Source organism: Eptatretus burgeri, chromosome 9, assembly GCF_056783735.1.
Source record: "Eptatretus burgeri isolate ZD-2024b chromosome 9, Ebu_testis_v1, whole genome shotgun sequence".
Lineage (NCBI taxonomy): Eukaryota > Metazoa > Chordata > Myxini > Myxiniformes > Myxinidae > Eptatretus > Eptatretus burgeri.
Window position 1 is genome coordinate 62,705,990 of NC_140969.1, and position 14,158 is coordinate 62,720,147.

Here is a 14,158-nt window from a genome sequence, read left to right on the forward strand (position 1 = left end):
ATGGCTGTAATTACAAATTGGCAACCTTGGAGAAGGACATGGAAGAAAGAAACAGAGGAAGACCGAGGGTTTGGAAGGAAGGATGAAATTGAAAAAAATCACTGAAGTACAATGGCTCCAAATTGTAGACAATATAAGAGGATGGACCATGTTGATGGTGGACTTTGTCCTACAGTGGATTGAAAAAGGCCGGTGAAGGCTAAAAGCATGTTTAAGACAGCACCGCACGCTGTGCTGGCACGTGATGTCATGGTATTGAACATCCCATCACATGAAGGCACATCACCCTTTGTGATGACGCATGCTGGTACATCACGCTGCACGCCAGCACGTCGTACCATCCACGGCCCAGCACATTGCGCTGCATGCTGACATGCTTTGCCAGCACATCATGCTGCATGAGCATGCTTTTCCAGTGACATGGGATGCATATGCTGGCACATTACACTGCGCATTGGCCCACAACGCCAATGCACATTGCATTGCACATAGACATGATATTCCAGCATATTACACTGCATGCAGGCACTTTACACTGTGTGCCTGCACGTTAAGCCAGAATGTCGCGCTGCCAACAGCTGGCTGAGGATTTTATGCCACAAGCTGGGCCACTATCTGTTCACACATGCAGATGTGGGCTCTAGTCTCTTACCTAAGAACAATACATTTGCCTTTTTCACACGAAAGACGTGGCACAGTGCTCGTTGCTCCGCAGCCCACTATGGCACAGTGGTGTGGTGTGTTGCGATTCAAAGGGAAACGTTTGACAAAGTAGTGCTGCTCAATGCACCCACGACTTGGGAGACAAAGGCACTACTTATGTGGTTCAACTTTGAACGATGAAGCTCACAATTAAGGGAAAAAATGTTTTTGTTGAAGCAATGACTTTCACACTTGCATAATAATCTCAAATGCTGCAACACGATCAAGTACAAATGAGTCCGTGGCCAGCTCAACACTTCTCTCCACATTGGGGGTCTCAGCTGTGCCTCAGCAAGCGTGTGCTTTGCAGAATTTTGACTGTGGTTTGGTTTTCGATCTCTGTCTTCATAGTCAACTCTGTGACCCACGATTGTCTCTCAATTGTGACTGGCTCTTACCGTCTCTCTTCATCCCTGTCGAAATCTGTCCCGCTCTTAACGAAAGTGCTTTCACGCACCACTTTTTATCCCCAACCTACTCGCCCATAGTGACCTTCCAGCCGATCGGTGAGTTTCTCCAATTAGCTTATCTTCCCGTGAGCCAATCAGTGTGCTTCATGTCTCTTCTCTCAGTGTGCCATTCGCACATCACATGCCATGAATATGCTTCCTGTACACCTGTGAATAACAGTAATTAGTACAGTAAATAGGTACCGGTTGCACTTGTAATTGAACAGTATATGATCGCTGCCAATCTCCTCAGAACACTCCTTTTAGGGGCATGGTTGTACGGATATTCCTCTTGATTAAATGGTTGTACCCACATGAGTGTGAGAAGCTGGTTCCTTCTTTGTCCTTTTTTTTTTGTCGGCTTGGCCTCGCAGCGGCATCTGCATATCACACGCCGGCCACGTTTACGGAACATCATTTTTATCCTAAAACTACGCCGCAACTTTAAAACAATTATGCTTAACATTGAACATTCTAGAATTAAATAACTATCTCAATTAAAAAGTCTTCAGGTATTTGAAGTTCTGTTTGTTTGCGAATGTGAAAGTTAGTTTTTTTTTTGTTTTTTTTTAACCTTCAAGCTATCTAACCCATGATTCTCCAAGTAAAATGTTGGGTAATTATCAGGATATTGGAATTTTGTCATTCACATAACAATACGTACCCAGAGGGCAAAAGTAACGAATTAAATTTTATGCACATATTTCTTTCCAAGAAAAGTTTGGACTGAAATTTGATGGTCCCAATTTTACATGTTCCTCATTGTGAGCTTGATGAAGGGGCATCGGTTGATTTGAATATGCACGCAACTCTGTGAGCCCATGGAGGGTCATGTAACCGAAGGACTTGAAATCTCTACTTGGCTATATGCAGTACGTTTGCGCTAGTATGGTACCAGTGCAAAATAGGAAAATGTTTTTTTTGTTGATGCAGGGATTCTGCATGAGAACTTGAAAATGGGCTCAGATGGAGAGAGTGACCAAGCCTCTGGAACATCATCGGATGAAGTGCAGTCTCCTGTCCATGTACGCATGAGGAACCACCAAAACAGGCAAATCTCTGCAGAGGTTAGTGAATGTTTCTGTGTGATGCGCCAGCACAACAAAATAAATTTTCTTATAGAATGACCACATGACACCTTGTCCCACCCCTCGTCTCCACTGGAACTCCTTTCCTCCTCAAGGAAACTCTTTTCCTCCCCAATGGAACTATTTTCCTTAATGCTGGAATTCATTATGTGCCTTACCCATATTGAACATTTTTTTTTTTTTTTTTTTTTTTTTTTTTTTTTTGTATACCTTGGTCGAGGCTCGTATGAGAGCTAACACACAACTCACAGCAAGGAGGCATGAGACAAGAGGGGTGGGAGTGGAAGGGACAAAACATTGGGGAACAGACACAGGTGAACTGTGGAAGGGAGAGGGATGGGGATGGGACGGGGAACATGGCGAGGAGAAGATGGACATTACAGGGACTTTCAGGAAGGAAAGCAGGAGAATTGAAGGAAGTGGGCATGGGTGGATTATCGGGGGTAGAAAAGATCGAGGATTTGGATGGGGGAAGATAAGAGGTGGTGGTGAACAGCTGTTTTGAAAGCCTGGAGGGAAGAATGGGAAAGAATAGAGTGAGGAAGTTTATTCCAAAGGCCGGAAAAAAGAGGAATGAAAGAGTGAAGATGAGCAGTGATTCGTGATTTTGGTAGTTTTACCAGAAGGGGGTTGTTGGCGGACCTTGAGCGCCCTGTGGAAATGTGGTTGGGACAAATCGCAGAGAGAGCAGGGGAGGCAAGGCTGGAGAGGAGTCGGTAGAAGACAGAAAGACCACCGACCAACCTGCGGTGATTGAGTGAGAGGCCCAAAGACTCAGCTTCATTGCGGGAGATGCCAATGATCTTAAAAGCCCTGGTTTCGACAGCGTGAAGTCGAGAAAGGTGGGAGGCAGGAGCACCAGCCCAGAGGGGAGAGCAGTACTCCATCAGGCTACGGACAAAAGCTTTGTAAGTAGTCAGGAGCTCAAGAGGGCCGAGGAAGGACTTTGCACGACGGAGGATTCCCAGTCGGCGACTGGCTTTTGAGGCAAGGTTGGAAATGTGACTTTCCCAGGAAAGGTCATGGCAGATAGTGAGACCCAGAAGCTTGAAAGAAAAGACTTCTTCCAGTGGATTGTTGAGAAAGTGGATGGGGGGGTTTTGTAAACGGTCCTTTCGAAGAGACATAGTGAGAGTGTGAGATTTGTGTGGATTGAAAGACATGTTCCACGTGTTGGACCAGTTTGTGATTTTATCCAGATCTGCAGTGAGCGAAGAAGCTGCTGCTTGCCGGTCTGAGGGATGACAGATGGTACGGCAGAGGGTGGAGTCATCGGCAAAGAGAAATAGAGGATTTTCCAGAGAGTCCGAGAGATGTTTGCCTCATATGTCTGCATGTCTGGACACCACTGGGTAACTCACCTGGAACGTAGCTCACCCGGAACCACAAATACTTGCAACTTATTCTCAGAAACTACACATGCAATTTCAATGAAATTTGACCATAACCTTCATCACCCGTGATGTACCAAAGTTTGTTCATGGCATTAAAAACAGAAATCGGGGTCTAAGGGAATTTATGGGGGGTGGGGAGGGGGGTTGCGCCCCAAAATAGGTATTTGCTATAACGTTGGTTCATTGGTACATTTTGCTGATTCTGTCCCACGTTGACTTCCTCCTCCTCAGTATCATAATTCTACCAGGTGAGCGCCCAGGGGTATGGCATCTATTTTTTAGATCCTCGTGGAGGATCTCAAAATCTGACTCACGTTGTTGTTCTTGTGGACTTTTTTGTTTCACAGCCTACAGTTTTCATCGAAACTTCCTGAAACTTGGCATATATATGTAAAAATACCCTGCACAGATAGTAACCATCTCCGATTTGGAAAATTCCTCCTCGAAAAAAAGTTATGATGTCAAAATATCTCCGCAAATGGAAATCGCCTAAAAAATTATCTCCGAAACTGGGCAAGCTTTTTGAATGCTGTTTGCGGGAATCGAACAGGGCATTAGCAGAGATGAATTACTGCACATATGATGCATCACTATGACGTCATATCAATTTTTATGACGTCATTCCTATTTTTTGACATTTTTTGTTTCACAACCCAGAGTTTTCATCGGATCTTCGTGAAACTTGCCATGTATATGCAGAAAGCCCACGCGCAGGCAGTAACAATGACGTCATATTCGTTTTTATGATGTCATCATTTAGAGGACAAGGATCTTTGCTCATTTGAGCTTGTTTTTTTCTTTTGGATTGCATTCACAATGTTGTTCTGCTCACGTTCAATGATATTCATCTTATTGGACATATCTAAGGCCTTTTTTTTATAATCTAGAGACAGTTTTAATGTTTATGTTTTTTTTCTTTTTTAATAAACTGAAAACACTAAATGATTTCATGACAACTATTCGATTGATGCATGCTAAATTCTCCTACTTGCCTACTCCATTGCTATGCCTTTCATATACACCCTCTCCCCTCCCACCTCACTTTCCCTCTAAATTGCTTTCCAATCCATAGTTAGTGCATTAAATGTAGAGTGCCTTTATATATTCTGATGCAAGTAGCGTTCAGCATTACAGCCCTCTGGCACTTACCCGGCTCATTTAGCAAAGGATTAGAGACTATTTTGGCACATGTCTCAAGGCTGAATAGATTCTGACTGATTAGCTGTGTTTCACTTTTGTCACCACCTCACTGTTTACATTGCAAGCTCATCCCTCCCTGTGAAATGTTAATTTTCAGGGAAAAGCTCCAAATGCTGCATTTTGCAGTCCATAAACCACCATAAATAAGTACAGCTTTCACACCCAAAGGTCCACAATATACACGTCACCATAGCAACCTTTGTTTTAAAAAGTAAATTGAAAGCGTTTTAAAAATGGAAAAATATGGAAGGATGGTAATGCAAAAAGTATGCAAACAAGGCAGGAATAATGAATGATAGCATAAAAGTATGCAAAGGCCTAAGTATCCCTACATCAATTTAAAAAAATTATTTCCTTTTTGATGCAATTGACTAGTGTGTTAAGCAATCTGATTGGCTTATAGGAGTCATATGTACATGTCATATGCATACTGGACGTCTACTTGATTGTTCTCTTATTTGTAATTGTTTACAATTGCTTTGCTGCCAAGCGTACTGTGAAAGTCATGACCACATGTAGGTTTTTACAAGATGGCAGCATGTGCATTGCTAAAGCCTCAGCATTGACAAGATTTTACAAGCTATCAGAATGTAACACTGCTTCATATCTGACCACTGACCACAGGTCCACTAATTGAACGACCTCCAACTAATTGTAAGGATAAAGCCAGACGACATGTTTTGCAACCTAGCATCATGAGTGTGTGGCTGATGGTTGCTTAATGGTTCGAGTGGTGGGCTTGGGATACAAGGATCCTGAGTTCAAATCCCACTCAGCTGTTGACAGACAGACAAACAGAAAACAGAATAAGAAAGTTGACCAGCCAATGTACTTGAAAAATCTTAGATTTTGCAAGTAACAAACAGACAAAGAAGCAAACAGACAGACAGGGGTGAAAACATCACCTCCATCCACCTTTGGCAATGGAAGTAATAAATGGAATAAGCACTACAACGGCCCTCCAAAGGACAAGGTGCCTCACAATCTTCTGCCTCATGTTGGCACTACATCAAGTACCAGTTTTTACTTTTTACCTGTTTGTATACCTGCAGAATGGGCAATTACAGGACCAGGGGCCATGGTTTCAGGGTAAAGAAGAGGAGAGTTCAGACGGTCGTAACGCAAGGGTCCCTGGGATGAAAATTGATGATTTTAGAAATTTTAAAAAGTTGTTGACCTCTGACCTAGACAGACTGTCTGTTTCATTGTTTGGCTGCACATTACATGAGTAAGTATTAATTACATTCTACCATTTAGAACCATAAAACCCTATATACTCCATTGAACCATTTAGAACCCCAAAGACCCTTAAGACCCCTTGGACTTCTTACACCCTTTCGACCCTTTTAGTTCTTTTGGCATTTCGACCTTCACACTTTTCAGACATTATAACCTTTAGACCCCTTTGACATTTAGACCCTTTTTGGATGTTTTATGACCTGTTTGACGTTTTTAAGACCGTTAGATGTTTTAAGACCCTTTTGGCCTTAAATTACACCCTTTAGACATATTAGACCCTTTAGACATTTTCAGACTTTTACACCTTTCAACCTTTTCGATGTTCAGACCATTTGACCTTTACACCTTTACAACTTTTCAGACATTTGACTTTTACAGCTTTCCAACGAGACCATTTAGACCTTTCCTTTGCAATCAATGACATTTCATTTTGTACATCCTTCCATTTATTTGCCACACATACCAAGTCCTGGCAAGGGCCTGCATTTGCTCTTTCTAGTTTCAAGTACGATCCCATCAGGAATCATTTGCATTGCCAGACAGCTCAAAGATGTGCAAACTGCCAAATGAGTTATCCTCAAGGTAAACTGTTGTCGATGACAAATAATATTTTCTACGGAATGGAATCACGGACATTGTAGGAAGGTAACATATTCGCTGAATCATGCATCTCAGAAGGGAATTTGGAAGAATGGTTTGCTTTTTGTAACATCCTAACTCATTAGTAAAGGCGACATGTTTTAAATGAGTACATGTAAGCCATTCTGCTCAGTGAAAAAAAGCAGAATTAGTTGAGAAACTTTGCTTGTTACTTAAATCGGTTTTGGCTGATAGAATTGTGACATACCGTATCCATTGAGGAAGTGTGTGTTTTGTGTTCGCATTCTCATGAAGGATGTTAACAAACGCTTGTCGTTACCAATGGACATCCGATTGCCTGAGGGTTACCTGGAGAAGTTGCAGTTAAACAGCCCCTCCTTTGATGTCCCCATGAGTCGGAGGCTGCGCCGAGCATCCTTGGTACGTTGATCCTCTGCATTAAAACAAACATCATTTGACACTTTCCTTTAATGGCGTCATTGTTGGTATTATATTCGTATTCTGGTGGTCTGCCCGGAAGCAAGTTCAGCACTGCTGAAGAAGTTTCTTGGCAAGAGTTTTCCATTGCCTTCCCAGATTGTGCTATCAATGTTATTGATAAATAATTGGCATCTTGGTGTTTTGTGACATGATTTGCTAAGATGTTCCAGCTTGATAACGGTTGAAAAGAGGAGTCGGGGGGGGGGGGCGGAGGATTGTGCACTCATCACTTATACAATGACATCATGTTGTGCCTGCCACTTCACAAGGACAGTATCTCCAAGGTGAAAATGAGCAAGTCCTCCATCTTAAAGTATGAATTATTCAGTCATTTTCAGGATACTGTCCCCAAAGAACATCTTCAGCTGCATAATGAGCCGCAAGTTCCTGTCATTTCTCACAAACCACCGGAAACCTCAAGCTGTTGAGCCCCAAATAATGCAATAGCTACTCATTACATTTTATGCTGACACCATTCAATGGCTGTTAGCAGATGCCACAAGTAGTGTGAAAACAGCCAATGAATTTTGATGATACAGTATTAAGTGACTGCCAATACTTTCCACTTTGTGCAACAGTAGTTTGTATTAGACAAACCAATTATCATCACATTTTGTATGAAAGAGCATGCTCATTATCATATTCAAATCCCTGCTCTCCTTGATCCATCTTTGGTTCCCCACAGAAGTGAAGAAGTCTCGATTAATTTCAGAGAAAAGCAACATTTGGTTTAGTAATCTCTTGAAAAGCTAGCCTTTGACAATCTCCATGTGTATGCCAGAGATGTTGGGGTTGGATAAATTGAGAGGAGAAATATGAAGGGGGCAAATGGATGCAGCTAGGCTAGGAGAGAAAAGAGAAGTTAGAGAGATTTGGAAGGAGGGAAGATTAAATGAAAAAGTTTGTTTCGAGGAAGGGTAAAGATAAGTGTAAGGGTAAATAAGGGGAGAAGTGGATAGAGCACACAAAGTAGAAGGCAGGTGCTGAGGATCAAAATTCTTCCAATTTTGCACACTTCATACAAGTATGGTTGCTCTCAACAACAGCACCAACATATCTAGGAAAATATTGTTGCACATCATTATATCGGTATATCCAGATGCCAGAGTATTTCACATCCTTCATTCTGGAAGGCAACCAGTGCTATGAAAGCATTCCACTCAAGTTGGCTAAAAAATAGGATTGGTCGTGGTGGCCCTGGGAAACCTATAATGATCAAAGAAGAAATATTGTAAGGATGTACCACCAGACTCTGTTCTGTAATGGTTAAACCATCTGCTACGAGTCTGGGGTCAGTGGTTTGAATTTGACTTCGACCAAAGACTTAAAACATATGGCATGTGCTGCTTCCTTGCTCGATGAATAGTATTTAAGAGAGTAGAGCATGGACAAACAACCATAGGTTGTCAACCACATTGCAGGCTTTGATGGGCCTCATCGCCTCTTCCTGTGTTGAAGTTCTTTGAAAGGGAACAAATTATTATTATTATTTTAATTATTATTTTGGGAGTACATGGCAATCCATTTTAAAATCTCTTACATTATTGATATCTTGCCTCATCATTAGGGCCACAAAGTTATTGCACATGCACATTTGGTGGATTTTTGACCAACTTTTGCTGTGCATATTAGTCCTTTATCACATGCTGCCCCCACCCCTCCCCCGTGAATACATAACAAGTTAAAAGCCCCTATGTGGATATACCAGGTTTTAAAAAGAAAATAATTATGTCTTACAACTTGCTTGAAAAAAACAAAACGATTATTACCTCTGCCACCGAACGTGGATTGAAGTTATGTTTTCACCCCTGTCTGGTTATCTGATTGTGAGCGGGATATCTCAAAAAGAAATTGACAGATTCAGATGAAATTTGGTGGATAGGTTGGGTGTGTGACAAGGACGAATTGAATCGATTTTGTTGAAGATCAGGATATGAGAATTATTTGATTCTTTAAAAAAAGTGATTCCACACCATTTTGAGAGGATGGGCCAAACCGATACATGGCATGTTTCAAAAATTTGTGGACAAGTCATGACAAAACTGGGTGGGCGAGTTGGTTCGGTGACTAGAACAAGCCAATTCGATTTTGGTTTAAAGTCCAGATTCATATCCGACCTATCAGTGGGATACCAAATGTAAACTGTTCAGCCTGGCGGAGGTGTGCGCTCTACCGAGTGTTGTTCTCATTTCACAAGTCGAGTTGCATATACTCTTTGTATTTGCTGTTCATAAACATATTTGCTGTTCACGTATATACATGCAATCTGAATGGTTTATGTAATAATCTGAACAAGTCGTTAAGTTTGGTGTGTTTGTTTTTTTTCAATTCAATGCCCTCCCAAAAATCTTTCTCGACAAAGAATGCAAAAGTTTATGACAACCATGGCAAGCTTTTCCTGTCTGTTCTGTTCTTTTGTGTTATTGCTGTTCGTAATTCAAATGCATTCGTCACAATAAATTGGGCTTGCGAGTGCTCAAGTTGAGATGAATGCTTTCGCTGATTTGAAATTCTGTTTTTCAGTCTGAAATTGGTTTTGGGAAACTCGAAACGTACACCAAGCTTGATAAGCTTGGGGAGGTAATGTTAACGTTTCTTCTTATTATTATTATGATAACCTAGTCTTAATCATTGATTTTTGCTTGCATTTGCATTGATAAATATCATTCTGCTTTTTGTGACATTCTGACCTTTGATTCGGCTTAAGGGCACCTACGCTACTGTTTACAAGGGACGCAGCAAGCTCACAGACAACCTTGTAGCACTGAAGGAGATCCGACTGGAGCACGAGGAAGGGGCACCTTGCACGGCTATCCGCGAGGGTGAGCGTCCCCTACTGCTCACCATTCGCTATAAATCTGCATTCTCTTTGTAATACTATTTATTCACTCTCACCCATTCACTTGTCAAAACAACTACATGCATTATACTTATTGTGCAGATTATGGTTCCTGATTTAAAGAATCATCTCGTTTCATTGCAGAGGAATTTTTCACATTATTACATATTCAAGACTGAAGGTTAACTGTAAAGCTTTGGACCAAGCATTCAAAAATCTCTGCCTCTTGCACTTTGATGTCAATGTCTGCCAAGAGGAGTAGATGGTGTGTGTGTTTTTTGTTGGTTGTTTTTAGAAGATGGAACAGTCTCAAAGTATCCACCTTCATATATGTGTGTGTATACATGTGTGCGTGGAAGTTGCTGTTTTCGACTGCAATTTCCACATGTGGTTGGGTTTCAGGAGATGGAACGGAGACCTACCCGATATCAACGTATCCACCTCTGTATTCAAAGAAATATTTAGTGATGGTGTCACATGATCATTTCTCATGACCATCCCTACCATGTTTACATACTTTTTGGAGAAACATCCCTACATTCTTTTGCATTAAAAAAAATTGTTTTTATTCCTTGATTCTTTCCTTTTATGTATATATATATATATATATATATATATATATATATATATATATATATATATATATATATATATATATATATATATATATCGAAAACTCTCATCTTGTATGTATGTATGTATGTATGTATGTATGTATGTTCCCGAAATACAGCCAAAACGGTACTCGATAGTGCAAAAATTTTAGGGCCATCTTACTCACCATTCACCTGCGGTGTGCAGTATCAAGTTTCGTTCAAATCAGGCAATGAAAAAAATTATTAAAAAATCAATTCCAGATTCAATCAAGTACTCTTCAGGAGAATTTCATCAATGCAAACAACCTCAGCGGTATAGTTCGCAGGAACTATCTTTTTTTTCTTGAAATGATTTTTTCATCAACCGCTGTCACAACGGGAACCCAACGGGTTCTCGGGTCGTCTCGTATGTGTATGTGTATGTGTGTATATATGTGTATATATATATATATATATATATATATATATATATATATATATATATATATATATATATATATATTTGCGAATTCGTGCCCGCCGGCGTGCGATCGGCCACGTGACTCGAATCGCGGCACGTCGCCCACCGGACGGACAATTCTGTCGTGAACCTCTCGGACCAACGCCAGGAGCTAGTCACGGGTGGGCCTTTCGACCTCACCACAATCGTGCCAATCGGCCACCCGCGTAGGATAGGGTTGTTCGCCAAACTCGACCTACCTAAGTACCCACGCGGATGGTAAACCAGGCGATCATACCTCGCCGCAGGTCGACTCAGAACACGAGCCGCTTGGGCGGCCCATTCCGTACTATCGGGAAAACCGAGCGGTGTTATCGTCGACCTGAACGGTTCAGATTAATTACCGGGATGTTGCACCCACTAAGAACCCCTTACGTGAAGCAAGATGGAGGATCAATTGAGAAAAGACAAAGCGAAACGGGCACAGTTCAACAAGGAAGCATTTTATTCATAGCCACAGACACAAAGCACGTATATACAGCCATACACAAAAAGCAAATGCAAGAAGAAAAGCAGTGAAAACCGACTACACGCACACACGGCAACACTTATACAGTTTTACTTCACAGACGGCACCAACACACATTTACACAAAAGCAAAGGAATGAAGCCACCCTCACAGACAAGGAGGCAGACAGGCCTGTTGGCCAAATGTGCGCGTGATCTGGAGGAGCGGCCAGGCCCGCGAGACCGGGGGGGTCTTACCCGCGTCCTCGTGACGCGTTGGCGGGCAAACCGCAAATGTGGCCGTGCCGCTGTGCCCCGACTCCGTGCCCCTTGGCGGGTTTCGTTGGCACGACATTTGGGGTGGGGTGGGAACGGCGCCCCCTTTTGCACTATCTCAGCACGGGGGAAAGGGGGAATTGTTGATGCCCTGGGGGAGGGGAGTGACTGGCTGGCTTGGGTCCCACGACGAGACGAGCGATCCCCCACACCGCAACCTCGTCGCCGACCGCCGTCCTTCCTGCCTCGGACCCGAGCTCCCTTGCTTGCAGTTCCACCGCGCGCACTCGACTCCACTCCGCCAACGCACACTCCTTGTCCCCCAGGAGCAACCTCTCGACGACACTCTCCAAGCACTCCAAAACCCAACTCGCCTCGCGATTCGCCTTGCGCTCGCCGTTTTATAGGTGGCAGTAGCAGCCAATATGCAAATTTTAGGATCACAACGCGATTGGAGGCGGGGCCACGTCGCCCGCCCCCGGTCAGCCATTGGTCGGGCAAAAATGGGCGTGAACCTCTCCTGATCCTAAAATTTGCATATACGGACTTCACATACACACGCTTGGAGGCGGGGCCAAGCTGCCCCGCGCTCGCCAATTTGACGGAGGAGAAGTGGGCCTGAAGCGTTTCTGATCTGAATTTCCCCTCGGAAAGGCCGCCATTCACGCTCGCGGCTCGGTACGTTCGGCACCAATCGTCGAACAGGCCCGAGACAGCCCAACGTTCAGTGTTCACAGGTGGTGCGGTTGTTGGCTGTGAAGGAGAGAGGCGAAGGTGGTGGAGGGTTTTCGGTGGTGGTTTGATGGTTATGGTGTCGTTTGGGAACGACGGTGAAGCGATGTTTGCGGGACGGAGTTGTGAAGGTAACGGTAGTGGCTGTTTGCGTTGTTGGCGGCTTAAGGGTCGAAAATAACAATAGAGAAAGAAAAAATGGCTAACTCAAAGCGTCGCAGCCCAGATGAATCACATAACTACCCTCTATACAACGGGTTTGGGCTAACTACACATGTACCTATGAAGATATCTCACCTGCGGGCCCTTTATGGTGTATTGCAAATTTTCACAGCCGTAACAATATATATATATATATATATATATATATATATATATATATATATATATATATATATATATATATATATATATATATATATATATATATATATATATATATATATATATATATATATATATATATATATATATATATATATATGTATATATGTATATATATATGTATATATATATATATATATATATATATATATATATATATATATATATATATATATATATATATATATATATACATATACATATATATGCCAGTACTGATCTATAAATGTTGTAGTACAAACTTTATAGATGTGCTCACATGGTAATGGTACTGTACATAATTTATAAACGATATCACATTCTAAATAGTACTTACATTATATAAATGTGTGTTGTTGCTCTCAATGACTTCCTGAGAATATTCCACCATTAACCACAAACATATAGTCTGGCCCTTGGTAAATATGTCTCGCGACCCCGCCCCCATCAGGCTGATTGGCAGTTATAGTCACACACACACACACACACACACACACACACACACACACACACACACACACACACACACACACACACACACACACACACACCTCTGATCCCTTCTTATTCATTTCCAAAGGAATTCAGTTTTGCATTCTTTTTGTGGAATCCTTACAAGCTATTAAAATTATGATAGCCAAGGAGGGTACACCAAGAAAATCTCTGGCAGAGGGTACCAGTCATTGCCATTGAGTGAGGCATTTCGGGAAAGCTCCGCCTGAAGATGATTATTAGCTTACCAGGAACATAGTTCCGTGGAGCTTATGGAATAGCGAGTCATCCATCCATCCACAAATACTTTCAATTTCATCTCTGAAACTTCACGGAAGATTTTGATGAAACGTTACCACAATGTTCATCGCCTGTGATGTACCAAAGCTTGTTCATGGCATAAAAAAATCAGGGTCTGAGGGGTCTATAGTGGGAGTTTATGGGGGGTTGCCCCCCCCCCAACAGATATTTCCTTTATTCTCAGAAACGACGCGCACAATTCCGATAAAACGTAACCACAACCTTCATCACCCGTGATGTATCAAAGTTTGTTCATGACATTAGAAAAATCGGGCTCTAACGGGGTGTAAGGGGGGTTTCCCCCCAAAAGAGGTATTCACTTTCTTCTCAAAAACTACACACACAATTCCAATAAAACTTGACCACAACCTTCATCACCCGTAATGTACCAAAGTTTGTTCATGACATTAGAAAAATCGGGCTCTAACGGGGTGTAAGGGGGGTTTCCCCCCAAAAGAGGTA

At 42.2% G+C, this 14,158-nt stretch overlaps 1 protein-coding gene across 7 annotated transcripts in view; it reads left to right on the plus strand.

The window, feature by feature from the left end:
- The window catches only part of CDK17 (cyclin dependent kinase 17), a 172,011-nt gene that overhangs the window by 119,741 nt on the left and 38,112 nt on the right, over positions 1-14,158 (plus strand). For all 7 annotated transcript variants that reach the window (XR_015061715.1, XM_085895356.1, XM_085895355.1 and 4 more), the window contains 4 exons: positions 2,085-2,218; positions 6,967-7,092; positions 9,676-9,732; positions 9,860-9,974. Coding sequence is in view for 6 of the 7 variants with exons in the window: in XM_085895356.1 (XP_085751482.1) it covers positions 2,085-2,218; positions 6,967-7,092; positions 9,676-9,732; positions 9,860-9,974 (432 nt within the window). In the remaining variant the exon portion in view is untranslated. The remainder of the gene's footprint in view (positions 1-2,084; positions 2,219-6,966; positions 7,093-9,675; positions 9,733-9,859; positions 9,975-14,158) is intronic.